Here is a 16,775-nt window from a genome sequence, read left to right on the forward strand (position 1 = left end):
TTATATTCTCATCAGCAACTTCTTTAGATTTATATATTTTGGAAAAACATATACACATCATATGAAATTTGGACCTAGTATCCAAAACACTAGCCATTAACATATTACATCCTCCCCAATATTTGTCAATTTTTTTTTCGTTGGACTTGCCATCTCTCTCATAAAGAGATCTTCATCTTCATCTTCATTTGCCTTATCAAATATTGCTTTCACCTTCCAAACTTCTGACAAATACAAATTATCAGTGGGATACTCACTACCTACATTTAAAATAGTAGTTATAAGAAACAATTATAAGAATAATAAAGTACAAAATTCTCTGTAGGCTCTGCAGGCCGGCATGACCTATTTCCACCCGTAGTCTCTAGTCTAGGATTTACCTCTTTAAGAATGTAGCAAAGTGAGTTCAATTCAGTCTGTTCTGAAAGCGACTCAGTGCAGAAATTCAGATTCCAGGATCAATAGCCCCAACCATCCAGAGAAACCACTTTTGCTTTCCTATCGGAAACAGTCACAACATCAAATAAGTTTGGCAAGAGAAATTGGATAGGTCCAGTAGTAATCCAAGAATGCCTCCAGAAGTCGATTTCCAAACCTGAACCCAGCCTACAAGAGATCCCTTTGTTGAACCTAGTTTCAATCTTACCAATGTCGCCCATGGCTAATTTTAAATCCCTCCACCATAATGAAGTTTTTTTTGTTATTTGATATCCAAGGAGGATTGAGAATCTGACTTTTGATGTCGCCGCATTTGAATGTAAGGATTGAGGACCAAAAGGAGTTTCGATCATTAAGAATCCTCCAAGCCCATTTGCTAAGGAGCACAGAATTAAACAACTCGCAATGGATTCGCTTAGGGTGTGTTTGGTTCGAGGTAAACGGAGGGGAGGGGAGGGGAGGGGAGGAAATGTTTATAATAAAATGTGTTTGGTTCAATTTTTAGGAGGGGAGAGGAAGGGAGGGGAGGGGAGCAAAATCCCTCCAAATCACACATTTTGCGTTCCCCCGAATCGGGGGGATTCGGAGGGGAGGGGAGGGAATGTGACTGTTGATATTTAATAAATTAATATATTTACTAAAATACCCTCAATTTTATTTTATTATTTCAAAATTATTATTTTCTTTCGTCTGGTTTTTTCTTTCTATATTGCTTATATCAATTTATTATAATTATTTTATACTTTTAAATTATTATTTTTATTTAATAAAATTTATAATAATTAAAAATTTTAATTTTTTATTATAATTTTTATTTTTATGTTTATTTATATTAATATTTTTCTAACTTCGTTATATATTCTATTATATATATATATATATATATATATATATATATATATATATATATAACATTTTAAACCATTCAATTATTTTGTTTATTTTATATATTATATCTATATCGATAAATTATTTTATGTATTCAAAAGTTGTTATCAACATATAGATAATTTTGCGCCGAAAGTTATAATACGTATCAAGTATCAAGTGTATTCAATTTTTTTAATATTATGTGGTAAGTTATAAATTTTTAATCATTAAATATTATGAATATTATTTTCAAAAAATTATTTATGAAATTTTCAACTTCGAATATCATAACAGTTATATAAAATCATAAGGATAAAAACGTAAATTATTAATAAAACCCTTCCCCTCCCCTCGTGAACCAAACATATTTTTAACCAAATTCCCTCCCCTCCCCTCCCCTCCCCTCCCCTTGTTTGAACCAAACATATATTATAATTAATAAAATTCCCTCCCCTCCCCCTCATTTGAACCAAACAGACCCTTATTTTCTTCCCCCTTCCAAAGAAAAGCATGGTGAGTTTTTATGATTTCAGAGATAACCATCTTTGGAGCTTTGTAAAAAGAAAAGTAAAATAACTGAAACGAGTTTAAGACAGATTTCAAAAGAACCACACGACCACGGTAAGAACTGATCCTGTTTCTTAACTTTGACAGAACTGGCTCCCAAGTAGTTTTCTCCGGGGATTTGCACCAATAGGTATGCCTAAGAAGGTGAAAGGCAGATGAGTGATTGAGCACGAGAGAAATTCCGAAGCTGCTTCCAAAAATTCAGTTTCCATATTCAGCCCAATAATCTTGCTCTTGTTAAAATTGACTTTCAAGCCCGACACTAACTCAAACCCACGAAGTATGACTTTAACAGTCCAAATATTTTTCCAATTATCTTCTCCTTGAATAATCCTATCGTCAGCGAACCGGAGAATATCAAACTGCAAGTCATCAGAAAGATTGAAGGGGTGAAACTTGTTTTGAGAGGTAGCCAGTTTCAGTAAGGCTGTAAGGCCTTCCGCTGCAATGATGAATAAGAATGGGGATAAAGGATCGCCTGACGCAAACAGCTCTGCTGCGAAATCATCTGTAGGAATTTTATTGACCCAGATGGAGAAGGAACTAGAGAAATCCTCGCTCTGTTGAAAATTGAAATACTGACGCAAATGACTAAGAACAAGTTGATCAAATTAAAAGATCAGTATGAATGGTTTGTTTGTTTTGTGTTGATGTTTTAGTGTTGTGTTGATGTCGTTAGTTTTGTATTCCTTAAATCATTGATATAGTAATTTTGTGTAGTATGATGAAAATGTATTGATGCTGTTAGTTTTGCATTTGTTAAATCAATGATATGGTACTTTTGTATAGTTTGATAAAAATGTATGAATATGTTGTTACTGTCTCGTTGTTTTGTTGCTGATTTTAATTTTAATGATATATATCTTTCATTTAACATAAATTTACCTACGTAAATTTAAATCACGTATACCTACGTTAATAACAATAAAATGAAAATAAGAACCTTTTTTAGTATTATGATATAAATTAATGAAATTTCTGGTATAAAGGATGTTTTAAAGGTGTATCTTGAAAAAAAATCAATATGAACTCATGGATATGTAATCATTTTATTGATTTCATAAAGCACTTGCTATTTTGTAACATGGCAGAGTATTTTTGCTTAATAAAAAAATTACTTACAAATATATGAGAAGGTATATATACACATATAAGAGAAATATTAATATTAAGTATGAGAAGACGCGTTCTCTCGATTGACCTGCTTTTATGGTTGACATCATTGAGCTCCGAGTAATAACCTAAAGGTAAGCAAATACTTTTTAGGAAGCTGTCACACAACTGAAAATCATAAGCTAATCCAAGATTCTATAGTAAATTTTACCTTCTCAATGTGGACTGTGAACGCCTGGTGCTGCAAACCAAGAAGAAAAGGAAAACAAAAGGAATTTGTTAGCAGGAACATCAAATGATAAACAACTTTCTAAGATAAAATGCTTGAGTGACAAACCTAGAGCCCTGTTGTTTGAGACTTTGTTGGTTGCCTACTGATTTTTGAGGTTCATCACTTGGAATAGGTACATTCTTAACCTGCAACATTAACATATTGCAAGTGTTATAACCTTTTTCCAAAACTCACTATGCAATAAATAGTTAGTGGTTCATGTGTGTATAAACCAAAGATTGACTAACCAAATTCTTGAATAAGAAATTAAAGAACATATGGATGTATCTTTGCTTTGCCTCTTTTTGCTCCTTGTTCACATGTCTCCAAAAGGTGTAAATGTTTCCCATATTTACCAACTTGTTTGCATATATCTTCCATGTATAGCTACAAGAAAAATACACGAACATGTTTAAATTAAATTTCTGGCTGTTGAGGGTTTTAAAAAACAGTCTGCGGCTGCGATAACTGCCACGACAAAACGGTATAGGCAGATGTCGATACCGATACCATTATCACCGTTTTATTGTTAAAGAACAAATTATGGTTAATTCACACCGCAATCAGTGTCGCGACACCTGTACCGACTGAAATCGCGAAAGCCTTAACGCTACCGCGACCTTTTTTTAAAACCCTTGTTTTTGAAAGGGTAGATAATTATTTATGCAATAAAGGTGCAACTTTAACATAAAGAATAACTGCACTAGTTTGGAACAAAGAAAATGGAGGTAGTACCATTCATTTATGCGCTGCAATCCGAACTCAGAAATCATGTTCCAATAGGATGGATCTACTTTGCATTTTTCAAAGAAATCAGCAATTTTGTTGCTTGATCCATCTCCATTTAGGGGATCAATGTGGAATCCTGAGACTCCATCAACAATTATTTCTGCTGGACCTCCTTGATTAGTAGCAAAAGTTGGCAAGCCGCAGTTCATTGCTTCAATGACAGTTAATCCAAATGCTTCATACAAAGCCGGCTGCACAAAAGCTCCCTTTGTATCAGCAATGCAGCGATACAGCTCTCCGTTGCGAAGTCGGTCAGTCTGCGCAGCAATCCATCTGAACTGGCCCTTTAGTTGATACTTTTGAATTAAATCATGCATCTTCTTTATTTCTGCCATCTCCTCTCTATCTTTTGATTTCGAAGGGTCAAAGAAGCCACCAACTATGACAAGGTTCACCAAATTTCTTAATCTTTTGTTCTTTCCATACCATTCAACTAATCCGCTTAAGTTCTTCACAACATCAAGCCTTGCCATTGAGAAAATTATAGGTTTCCTCCTCTCCGCTAGATATCCACTGTTTTCATGATAAATTCAAAAGTTAAAATCAATGATTGAGAATGATGTAGCTAGTATAGGTAATGAGTATGACTCATAGTTTACTGATAAGTGGACAGGCCACTCGAGCCAGTGAATATTATAACAAATTTTGTTATATATAATCTTAAGCTTGAATAATAGAAAGGCACTGCAATATCTTTGTAGTTGAAGATGTAGACAAACTTTGTTGAATCCGTGACCAAATTATGCGCTTTCTCTGTTTTTTTTTTTGTATATGTTTTCTTTTGAACCGGGGTTGCTATTCTAACAGTATTCGGCATTGAAAGTTTATTATTCAAGAGAAGAAACAAAATCACTTACATATGTTCATTGTTATCCACTTTATTAAAGAGAAGATCTTCAATGGCAGAGTGAAATTGAAAAAGTCTTTTGTCTTTTTCTGTGTAAGGGAAATAGATACTTTGATCAGCACCTGGTGCAGCTATATTGAATTTAGGATCAAACACATTTATCCCTGAGACAACCCTACAAAGCCCTGGAAGAGTAAATGCAGCATGGCTTTCATACTGTCCAGGTCTATCTTTGCTGCAGAAAAAAAAAAATTTTAATTTCACAACTCAGTTCTCATTTTTAGGTGTACTTTCTAAAAGAAATATTTTCTTTTAGGCAAGTACTATGATAGGTTGTTTTGACAAACCTTCCTGCAATTTCTTGGTATGTACTGGTTATGATGAAATCGGATGAATTCATTGCAATTGTATCAGCCATGAATTGACATGAGAAGTGATATTTAGGATCTAGTTCTTTCCACTTGACATCTGAGTCTTCATACTTGGTTTTCTCCAAAGCATGTGCTATAGTTGCCTGAGTTATTCCAAGTTTTCTAGCCATTAGAGATGCTGCCAAATTTCCATCTGTGTAATTTCCTATAACAAGATTGGGTTTTCCTTCCATTAGGTCCAAAATCTTGGTTGTTGCATCCTATTAATAACGTAAACCAAAGAATTGGTAAGAAGGCTTGTTCATATGTGCAACCCATGCTTATTTCACTATATTATAAAACTTTGCATCGTAACTGCAATTGAAAACCAAAGTACAGCATAAAAAACCATGAAGCATGTATACATGCCTGAGTAAACCTCTCAAGATAGGGATAAATGTCGAAGCGAGAAACCCATTGACGTAAAATTCCTTTTTCTGTATAAAAAGGCACACGTAGAATGTGAGAGTGTTTGGTACCATGGATTGGTTCAAACTCCTGGTGGCACTTGGTTCCTCTAGCATCAGGTATCAACCTTGTTACCTGAAAAGGTCAAAAGTGTATAATCACATACTTTAACTAAGTTCTAAGGTACATGTAGAAATAGGTCATTGCTTTGGATGAAACTAACCACAAGAACTTGAGGTTTAAAATTTAGCCCTTGTTGCTTAATTTTTAGAAGTAACTCTTCCTCCAAAGCCTTGACTTGGTCCAATATGTAAACTACCTGTTATTTTGGCAACAAGTGTTGGAAATTACACATTTTTTGAGCAAAATTGATACTTTTAGTTTTTTTCTCTTTCAAATTAAAATAGTGACAAGGTTTAAAAAAAATTGTGTATATGATTTGGGCCGCGGCATCATGGTTTCTGATGTCTTGATGACTTTATTTGACTTCATTCACCTTAACGTAAAGGATCGCGATGCAATAGGGGTCGTGACAGCGACCCCGATTTAAAAAACTACTACTTGAATTAATAGTAAAAAAGCTTCATTCAGAATTCACAACGCCATAAAGTGAATAATCTTTATAATCCTCACACTGTAAAATTCAAAATTATTGTTCCTAATGATAGAAATTTTACCTGGCCACCAGTGTCTGGCAAGCCAAGAACATCTTCTTGCCCAAAATAACCATGAATTGAGAAGATCACTACTTTAAACATTGTAGGAATTCTGCTGAGAAATTTCTCTAGATTAATCGGGTCTGGAGCTTGGAGTATTTCTGATAAAGTTCTCATTGTCCCCTTCACCCTTCCCGCGGTATCTCCCCATCCTTTCTCAAAACCCCACTCCTTTAACCTAAAAATAAAATTGACATGGATTACAACTAACAAGTATGGTTTTAAAATAAGGTTTGCGACCATGATTTAGGTTGCAACATCAAGGGCTTTTTATGTCGCAGTTGAGACTACATCATGTGAATTTAACTAAAATTCTCTACAATATCAAGGATTGGGATGCAAATGGGATTTTAAATTAACTTAACTAAAACAGCATTGACCTCTTAAATGATAAATTAATAAAGTCCTTACCTTAGCTCAAAATTGTGATATGAAGTGTCCTTGGGAATCGCTGCAAGGAAAACATCAGCCACAATTAATGCTTGCTGAAGTTTTGCAGCTGAGTTCAAGGTGTCATTTATCATTAGACTCTGCCAATGTAGATTACAAAATGAAAAATTAATATTGAAAAGTTTATATTACTTTTGTGTTAGTATAAAGTTTATGAACTTAATCTAATGCTTCTTCACTTACTTCTCCGTGATGATTTAGTCTCAACAAGTAGTTCACCATAGCCTGTGTTTTTGTCAATTTCCCGGTTGTCTTTGAAGCTAAGAACTTTGAAACGAAGTGAAGTCCATTTCCAATTGAAGAAGATAGTGTTAATTTCGGAATCCCAAAATCAAATGCTCCAAAGTCTGCTTCAAATGCGTTTTCATCATTTGCCCTACACATACAGAAACTGTTAATGATCAAAAGAAAAATTAAACTTATTCAGCCTTACATAAGACATTCAAACAAAGAAATATATAAGAGAAAAGACACACCTTTTTTGGTCATATACCCTTTCCTTGGATTTGAGGTAATCAGTAGGGGTAATAGCATCAACCGAAAGATCCTCAGAATTGACACGTACATATTCCCAAACTCCTGGATTAGGCCTAATTGCAAAGGCAACATATGGTGGATCAACAACAGCTTCCTGCAAGTTTATAAGCATAACATCAAACACCTTGTAAGCGTAAATATCTTTTAGCATGTTATGTGATTAACAAAGAACCTGTATAGAGCTCAATATGAAGCCTAGAATGCCCTCCAAAACTTGATTTCTTTCAAGTTTATCATCTATAATTCGCTCAACTTCTTCCATCAAATGATGAAGTTTCATGATCCTTCTCCCTTTCTCTAAGTACTTAGCAAAGCACTTCTTCATATGATATCTACTATGGCTCAATGCATCAGGCATGTTATCTACTAGAGAATTCGTGCGCTTCAAAGCAGGTGGTGGGGCCATTGAATGAAATAATGGTCCTCTTGTTCACAAATCCTAGCTCAACTGACAAACGCCGATATTGTTAGATTGGACGCCAACACCCGAGTTTGAACTGCGAGTTTCTAATGGTTATACGTGCATGGCATAAGATGTTGTGTCACAATTTATATGTGTACGTAGCTTTTTATGTATGTGACATGAGAAATAATTTATTGTTTGGATAGGTGAAAGAGTGGGGGAAGGAATAGTTGATGAAGGAAGGAAAGGAAAAGAATATTTATATGTTTGAGAAGAGATTTTAGTGTTTTTGATAAAGTAAAAGGAAGGTGTGAACTGTGGATATCATTTCTAACAAGGAATTATAACATTTAACATTCTTTTCTTTTGGTTCTCTATGGGGGCCACTATATGTGGATAATCATGAGACAAAGAATCTAAAAGATTTCTTCTTTTTGTTTGCTAGAGGTGTTACAGGTTAAGCCATAAAGTTGATATTTGTTTTTTTAGGAGTGCTATCAACACTCTCTTTTCAACACTCTCTTTAATACTCACTTTATTATTGGTTAAAACATGTGTGGGTTCCTCACTTTTGAAATGGATCCCACATAAAGTGGTAGGACCCACACATGTTTCAACCAATAAGAAAGTGAGTGTTAGAGAGAGTGTTGAAAAGAGAGTGTTGCTAGCATTTCTCTTGTTTTTTCCTTAAGTTGTTTCCTTTTGCCTTGTTTAGTTAGATCAAATCGCTAGTTCAAAGTAAAAAACTTATACTCCTCCGGGTCCATATTATAAGAGATAATTTATTTATTTTTAGATTCATTCAATAAATATTGATGTATTTGGGTCATATATAGGTCAAATATATTGATTATTTTATGAATTTAAAAAGAGAATTTTCCCTTATATTAAGGACCAAAGGGAGTAATTCGTATGTTCGAATGATTAAAATAAAATTATTAGATAGTAGTATTTTTTTTCACGTGACATAGGATGTTTTCACTAGCTTGTAGTATTTCCTTTACAGTGTTTTAGAGGTTTCCAGTGCACATCTATGTGCTCTCTAAGTAGGGAAAACATAGAATCTACTCATCACATTTTCTTCACTTGTAAGTTTGTCAAAAATATCTGGTCCTGGCTCCTAAACAAACTGCATTTTAATGGTACTATCAACTGTGTTCAGGATTGCGTTTCATTGCTTGATTCTTAATGGTCTCCACAAGCAAAAGTGGTTGTTATTTCTTGTGTGAGTAATTTGTTTTACCAGGTTTGGCGCGCTAGAAACCATAGAAGATTTGAAGATAGAATTATAAATTGGAAATCTTGTATTGGGGCGATTCTCTTTAGAGCAAAATTGGTTGGTGACACTACTGAGAATTGTTCCAATAACTCGGTTTTGAGCTTCTCTATTTTAAAAAGTTTTGATGTCAACATTCTTCCAAGTCGTCCGTTATCTACCTTGGAGGTTCTTTGGCAACCTCCTCCGAAAGGTTGGATCAAATTTAATATTGATGGTTTAGCTAGAGGTGCTCCATCCTTGATTGTGTGTGGTGGTATTTTTCGGGATGAGAATGTTTGTCACATGGGGAGTTTCTGTGATTTTTTGGGTGATGGTTTTGCTGTCTTGGCTGAGTTATTAGCGGAAATTGTTGCTATGGAGAAGGCTAAGATCTTGGGTTGGAAGAAAATTTGGATGGAATCCGATTGTATTTTGGTGGTTAAAGCTTTTTCTGATTTTTCCCTTGTTCCGTGGAAAATTAGATCTCGTTGTCTTATTTGTGTTGCGTATACTCGCAGCATTGATTTCATGATATCCCACGTCTATAGGGAGGCCAATTTTTGCGCTGATTTTCTGGAACATATCCAAAGAAGCAATTCCAATTTAGAATGTTGTTGAAACACAAGACATTGTTAAAGAGCTAGACACCTAATCTCTATTGCTCTTACATAAACCATCGTCAAATATGATCGGATAATTTCCTGTATTAAAATCGAGTTAGATGAAATCTTGTTTAAAGGCATCAAACACCTTCCTATTGCCACATTGATGAGATCAACCTACTTTAGGATGACTTTGCTGTTTGCAAAAAGATGTGAAAGGTGGAGCGCATTATCACAATCAGGGCAGATGTTTAGTGAAAGATGCATGAAATTTATAAAGGAACAAAATGCTAAAGCCAACACCCATCATGTTATAGGGTTCGTTCGATTTAATTGCACTTTCAGTGTCAAAGTAACAATTGACCACAATGAGGGGCTGCCAAGACAAGAGTATCGGGTCCTACTACAAGAAGGTTGGTGCGACCGCAGAAAATTTCAAGTATTTCTCATGCCATGCTCCCTCCCATGTCATAGCAGCATGGGTATATGCTCACAGAGATGCCTTAACATTGCTATCTCCTATTTACAAAGTCGAGACCTTGCTCGGCGTATATATTGAAGCATTTCCAATGACATCAAATATGAACATTAAGGAGATTGTCTAGAAGCAGCAAATTAAATTTAGAAAAATTGTATAAAAATCAAAACAAATCATGGTATCAATCCTAAGAAATAATGAACAGAGTACCGTCGAATCAACGATCCTCACATTCCAGCACTAATAATTTTGTTGGACATGATTATGGTAAAAGAAGAAGGTTTTGTTTGGAAGATGGAATTAAACATACTGATAAATAAAGAAGTGCGATAAAATAAACGTGTGAATAAAGTAAATAGGAAGAATATAAATAAAGTTGAATTAAATAAGAACCTGATCCAAACAGAGGATTGAATCTCGTACAATGGAAATAAACTTTTCCAGAATGTTAATGCGAGAAATAAACTTTCGCGTAATGTAAATGTGGGAAGATAAATTTGCATCGAAATAAAGGTGCTCGAAACTCGACAACAATAACATTGCGATAATCCTCCGGTGTGAAGGATTAAAGCCTTTTGAATATGAATATATGCATAAGTTATGCTAACCCTGGATGGGAGTAAAAGTGAAAAGGAATTCCTATTTATAATGCTTAGAAACCCTAGATGTAGGTTGAGCGATTGCTGAAAACGTGTGAGAAAATATATGGGAGAATGGGAAGAGTGAAGACCAAGCCCAAGTCCACTTTCCCAACGTTTTGGAAAAATAAAGGGTGGCGAACGCCACCTTCTATGAGGAACGCCATCTTCAAAAAGTGGGAAGACTTAGTCTTCCTGATCGTTGGTGGGTGGAAGAGGTCGCACGCCTCTTGGCTTTCTCCATAGTGAACACCATCATGAACGCCTTTAGTGCAAATTAGTCATTTTACTTTATTTTCCGCCCAATTCGCTTCATTTCTTCGCGTAAGCCCCTAATAAGGCCAATTACCTACAAAACAGACAAAACACCAACACAGTGCTTGGAATAATAATAAAACAATGATAAAACATGTGCAAATCGAGTCAAATATGTGTGCATTTCAGTGTTATCAGACATTCTACCAGATGGTGAAGAGAAAATTAAAGAAGAAGAAGAAAGTTTGAAAGTCTGCCTACGGGATGAAGCTTTATCTCGGTAAGGGTTGATGTCGAAGGTGATGATTTGAAGATAGAAACCCAGAGATGAAGGTATGCGCTTCCTATTATTACGCTTCCAGATTATGTATTCTTCTTCCACTCTTCTTCTTCCACCTTTTTCCTCTTTCTTGAATTGTGTTATGCTGTGATTTGTTGTTGTTGTTCTTAAGAGTAGGAGAGTGGAGTGTAAAGATAAAAGGTGTTGAATGATGATAAGGAATCAGAGAGATTAAGAGTGAGGGATTGAGATGGTGATGCAAAGAGAGAAAATGAGGGATTGAGATGGTGATGCAAAGAGAGAAAATGAGGGATTGAGATGGTGATGCAAAGAGAGAAAATGAGAGATTGAGTAGTGGTGATTGATTAGGGGTTGAGCCCCTCTATCAGGGCTTTAGTGTGAAACTATGAATAGTGATGTCAAAGGGGCTTTGGTGTGAGGCGATTGAGATATTTTGGCCGCGTAATGATAGTGTAAATTGTTAATTATGAAGAGATGAATGGAGGGGTCTATATAGTTGAGGGTGAATGAGTTTTGGAGGAAAAGGAGGTTGAGGTGGTTAATAGAAAAATAGTGTAAAAACTCAAACTATCAGGACAATCAAGAGATGCACATCTGGACCACACCAAACTTCGTTCGGAGATGCATCTTCAGAATAATTCAGCTCAAAAAAAAGATTAATGCAAGGATTGAGGGATAGAATGAATTATCTTTACCTGCAATTCCAGCTTGTTTTGCTCCCTTTGAAGTGATGAAATACAAGAATTATATTTTGGGGTTGAGAAGTTGATTGAGAATGAGATAAATTTTTTCAAGGGTTTTGGAATGGTTTCTGGTTTTAGCATGAAGAAGAAGATCATGCAAGGCAGTTTTTTTATCAAATTTTGTTTTTTTTTCTTCGTGTTTTCTAATCTTCCCGGGATCAGAAGAATCTTCAGTGGCCTGCAACAATTGAATTATGGTCATTCTAAAAAAAAAGGGTGTACATGCAATACACTATGAAGCCAAAGTGAGGTTCAGATTGAAGAGAGCAAGTACAAAGTAGAGAATGATAATTAAATAATTGAGCCTCTTATGAAAAGGGTATTTTAGAGCCCCTAGCGTTGGGCCAAGGTCTTTTGTGTAAGTTCAAGAGTGCGCATAAGGGGGGATGAATTAGGTACTTTAAAATTTATTTGGCTTTTAGAAACAAGTTGTTCTTATTTTTCTGGTTTGTTGCAAGAGTTTTGAAATGTGTTACTTTCTTTTCTGGTTATGATTTGTGAAAGCGGTAACTGCGGAAAAGTAGAGAACACAATGATTTATCCTGGTTCCCCTCACAATCCGAGGGTACTCCAGTCACCTTTCTGACTTAACAAATGATGTCAGCTTTTAAAAAAAAAGTTTTTTATGCATTTGAATCAAAGATTTTTATGTATGATAACTAGAGAATTTTAGAGACGAAAATGTATAAAATATTTTGAGCACTAAATTATCGATATAATTTGCATATTTATACCTTTATTAATCAAGACCCATGCTAGTCTTCAAAGTAAAAGTCTTGAATAATTTGTTGCTAGCTTTCAATCTGATGAGTCTTGAATCATTTGATTGAGGTGATAAGAAAATAAGTTTTTTTTTGTGCTCGCCAAGATTTCAAGAGTATCATGCCTACATATCCTCCATGTGCAATGAAGAAGTTAGAGCCTCGTAGTTCATGGTGATAGTAACCACGAAAGTTTGTTTGTTTTTATGGAAAATACATTTTGTCGCATTCGAGTGGAAAAAAACACTTGCCATCCACAAGTATGAGGGAATGCGTATTTGCATAATCTTGATATGGATAGCTTTACTTGGACTTTATCACAAGCATGTCTCACATTCAAGTGGAAAATATCAACAATTTCAACTTCAACTCTTAGGGGCTTAGGGTTGGCATCACTACAAGAACTGGCTAATGTTTTCCTTTTGAAAAAGATTTTAAAAGAAAAGTGCACAAGGGCACAAAAAGAAAGTTTCATGATGTTTCTCTTTTTTAGGGTTTTTTGAAAAGGTTTGAATATGCTTAAGTGTGTTAGTCTTTATTTTAGAAAAAGAGTCTTCGATCACTTGACAAAGTTAAGGTTTATTATGAAAGAGTTTGAAGTTTGAAAGGAAAAGATTGATGGCGATGCACAAGGCGATCTACTTACTAAACTTGGGGTATGGCTCAATAAGGACCAAGAATGCAGTGGTTTGGTTGATCGTGATGCACAAGACGATCGACTTACAAGAAGTGAGTTAGGACTTGGTATATGGCCCAAGAGTGTACGAGTTTGAATTTATTTAAGCACAAAGCTAAACAAGTAAATAAAGCTAAAAAATAAGAAAGCAATAAAATTATTACAAGTTCCATGGGATTGGGGAACACTTGATCAAATGGGGATGAAATGAAAGCAATTCAAGCCCATAGAAGTGCACAAGTGAAGTAAACATTTAATTAATTAATTAATTAAAAGTTGATCAAGTGAACTAATTATGTTAAAAAAATTGATTAGCAAAGCTAAACGACTTTAGATTACACAATCAACCAACTAAAGTAAAGTTTAATTAATTAATTAAGTCTTATTGTAAGAAAGACGCAAGAATAAGCCTCTAATTGTAAAAAAGCTCAAGAATAAACTATGTGAGTGTGTGAATAACCATGGATAACAAACAAAATTATAAGCACAAAATATTAGAAAAATTGAATTGTATAAAAGAAAAAGATCAAAGCAATAAAACCAAATCCAAACAAGATGCATCAAAGTAATAAACTAAGTTAAATGATATTATTTAAAAAATTATTCAAAAAATGATTAATTAAATTAACCCATTTAAAATAATTAATCTATATTTTCTTATATTTTTATATGAATCTAATAATAACAAAAACAAATAGTAAAGAAACTAAATTAAAAACAAATCAAATAGGCAAAAAAACAACTCAAATAAAATCTAATGGATCAACAACCAACAGTGATAAAAAAACTCCTGCAAAAGACGACACTCGAGAAATATCAAATTCAATTCCCGATTCGATTCCCGGTGGAAACCGTGTTAATAGGTAAAAAGAAAAATGATATGTGTCTCTCTTGGTAAAGTGGTCCCTATTGAATATGGCTTGTAGATGCTCAAATGGCTTAAGATGACTTGGACCAAAAGATCATAGACTTTCAAAATGGTCCTTAGCAATACACCCGGACTAAAAAATACAAAAAATAATATGATAAAATAAAATTGATTCTAAATTTTAATAGAAATTCAACTTAAGATTTAAATTGAATTTAAATTATAAATTATAAATCTCAAAAGATCATCAAATGGAAAAAATATTATGTTATTTTATTGTAACAAGTTGGTCATTTAAGTTTTTTTTTTTATAATAACTTGATCATTTAAGTTTTTTTTGGATGGAATTAGGATTTGAATTTATATTTTTTGGATGCTACTTTATGTATTTAGGATGCTAATATATGCATTTTGTTACAATTTTATGTATTTTTGATGACTATTTTAATCAAAGATTGAAAGAAAAAAAAAAGTAAAAAAGGGTAATTATGCACACACTTGTTAACTTAAAGGATCAAATTGTTTCAAAAAAATTTAAGGGACCAACTTGTTACAATAAAATAACTTAAAGGATCCCTATTATAATCATGCCAAATGAAAAATATGCAAAAATGAATGACTTTTATATCAACTTTTCAAAACAAAAAAAACAAAATATGCACCGGATGAAAAAAAAAAGTAAAGGGCAAAAATGGGGTATGGCAGAGGGTAGCAACCCTAAATGTAGATATGCATGTAAATCAAGAAGACTATTCCTTTAAGGTAGCATATTTATAATCATGATGACTTGGGATCTGTGTGATTAATCACGTGATGTCACATTCTTTTGTATTATGTGTTGCGAGATAAAAAAGGCTAAGGCTAGGAACCACAAGATAAGATATTTTGTGGTAAATCCTATTGTCGAGAGAGATCCTAAGATATGAGAACTTCACTAAGATAGTTTATTCTTACTCATATGTTATAATAATCTTTCAGGTGAGCCGTAACGCCCCATACTGCTTTTAAGATTACCGACTAACCTCACAAATTAACACAGGTCTTTTCAGGATGCTTTATCCACACTCACACACTTTTCGAGAAACTTCTCAGAATATCATCCATCGAATTACTACTCCAAGTCAAGCATGCTTAACTATGGAGTTCTTATCTGTTATGCTACCGAAAAGAAGATGCATCTTGTTGGTATAGGTAGTACCAATTAATCCTCATAAGCCTTCCTTCAACGTTGCAGCCTTATACCTACACAACCTCATGATCCCTCTCTTTCGGATGTGAATTTAGTTGTTCGCATAGAATCTTCCAAGAGTGTCTCATTGCTATGCCTCATGCACCAACAACTTCTCCTTGCCCTCGTTGGCCTCGGTTGTTACATGCCCACCATCTTCTGCTTGCTTCGTCCCTGAACCACATCGTACTTGGAAAGGTCTGGCTCTGATATCATTCGTAACTCCCCAAACTGCTTTCAAGATTACCAACTGACCCTAGAAACCAACACTGATCTTTTCAGCACGCTTTGTCTTCACTCACACGCTTTTAGGGAAACTTTCTAGAAGGTCACCCATCTAAATACTACTCAAAGTCAAACATGTTTAGCTATAGAGTTCTTATCTGTTAGGCTGGCGTAAAGAAGATGCATCTTATTGGTATAGACAATATCAATTAATCCTTATAAGCCTTCCTTCAACCATGCGGTCACATACATGCACAACCCCAGGATCCCTGTCATTCGGTGTGAATTCAGTTTTTTCCCTAGAAGTTGCCATGTGTCTCATTTTCATGCCTCATGCACCGACAACCACTCCCTATGTGTTATTCAACTTAACTTGTAAACCATTCACACTTATAATGTGTTATAAACCAATCTCTTTAGTGTCAAATGGTATAACTTGTTATTCAACTTAATTTGTAAAAATTAACTGATACACTTATGTCATTCAAATTGATAACCACTTATATAAACATTAACTAGTTAAAATGTTACAAGCTGATACAAACAGATGCAACCTGGCATAAAATGATTAACTGAAAAACAATTACATGTTCTTAGAACATCCTAAATAATATTCGTTTTAGAATACAATACAAAATATAATCTTCCTAAAAATTTCCTAATTCACCATCTTCTTTATTTAAATTTGAAGTTCCCTCAACTCATGCTTATGTTCCTCATTAGTAACCCCAAGATTTTTTACCTCCATTTTTGATGTATCAACTTCTTTTGCTAACTTCTCCAACCACATTTTTGCTTCATCATAAATTGGTCATTCTCTTCTACCGCATCCTCATAGAACCAATAAAAAAATCCACACCTAGCTTATGTAGAACCTTGCGAATTAAATCAAATGGTAGGTTTATATCTGTTGACACTACGAA

General features: G+C 34.2%; 1 protein-coding gene across 2 annotated transcripts; it reads right to left on the reverse strand.

The window, feature by feature from the left end:
- Nucleotides 1-2,908: 2,908 nt before the first annotated feature.
- On the reverse strand, nt 2,909-8,109 carry LOC131620908 (sucrose synthase 6-like). Of its 2 annotated transcripts, XM_058892093.1 has the most exons (14): nt 7,589-8,108; nt 7,356-7,510; nt 7,063-7,255; nt 6,841-6,959; nt 6,391-6,607; nt 5,937-6,032; nt 5,675-5,848; nt 5,243-5,526; nt 4,906-5,130; nt 3,995-4,561; nt 3,508-3,646; nt 3,326-3,405; nt 3,200-3,229; nt 2,909-3,116 (listed from the first exon to the last, which is right to left on the reverse strand). In XM_058892093.1, the coding sequence occupies exons 1-14, from the start codon at nt 7,820-7,822 to the stop codon at nt 3,095-3,097; spliced, it is 2,535 nt and encodes an 844-aa protein (XP_058748076.1). In that variant the 5' UTR covers nt 7,823-8,108; the 3' UTR covers nt 2,909-3,094. The 2 variants fall into 2 exon arrangements, with proteins under 2 accessions (XP_058748076.1, XP_058748077.1); XM_058892094.1 differs by lacking the exon at nt 5,937-6,032 and having other exon boundaries at nt 7,589-8,109.
- Between the last annotated feature and the right edge of the window lie 8,666 nt (nt 8,110-16,775).

The sequence above is a fragment of the Vicia villosa genome, linkage group LG7 (genome assembly GCF_029867415.1).
Source record: "Vicia villosa cultivar HV-30 ecotype Madison, WI linkage group LG7, Vvil1.0, whole genome shotgun sequence".
Lineage (NCBI taxonomy): Eukaryota > Viridiplantae > Streptophyta > Magnoliopsida > Fabales > Fabaceae > Vicia > Vicia villosa.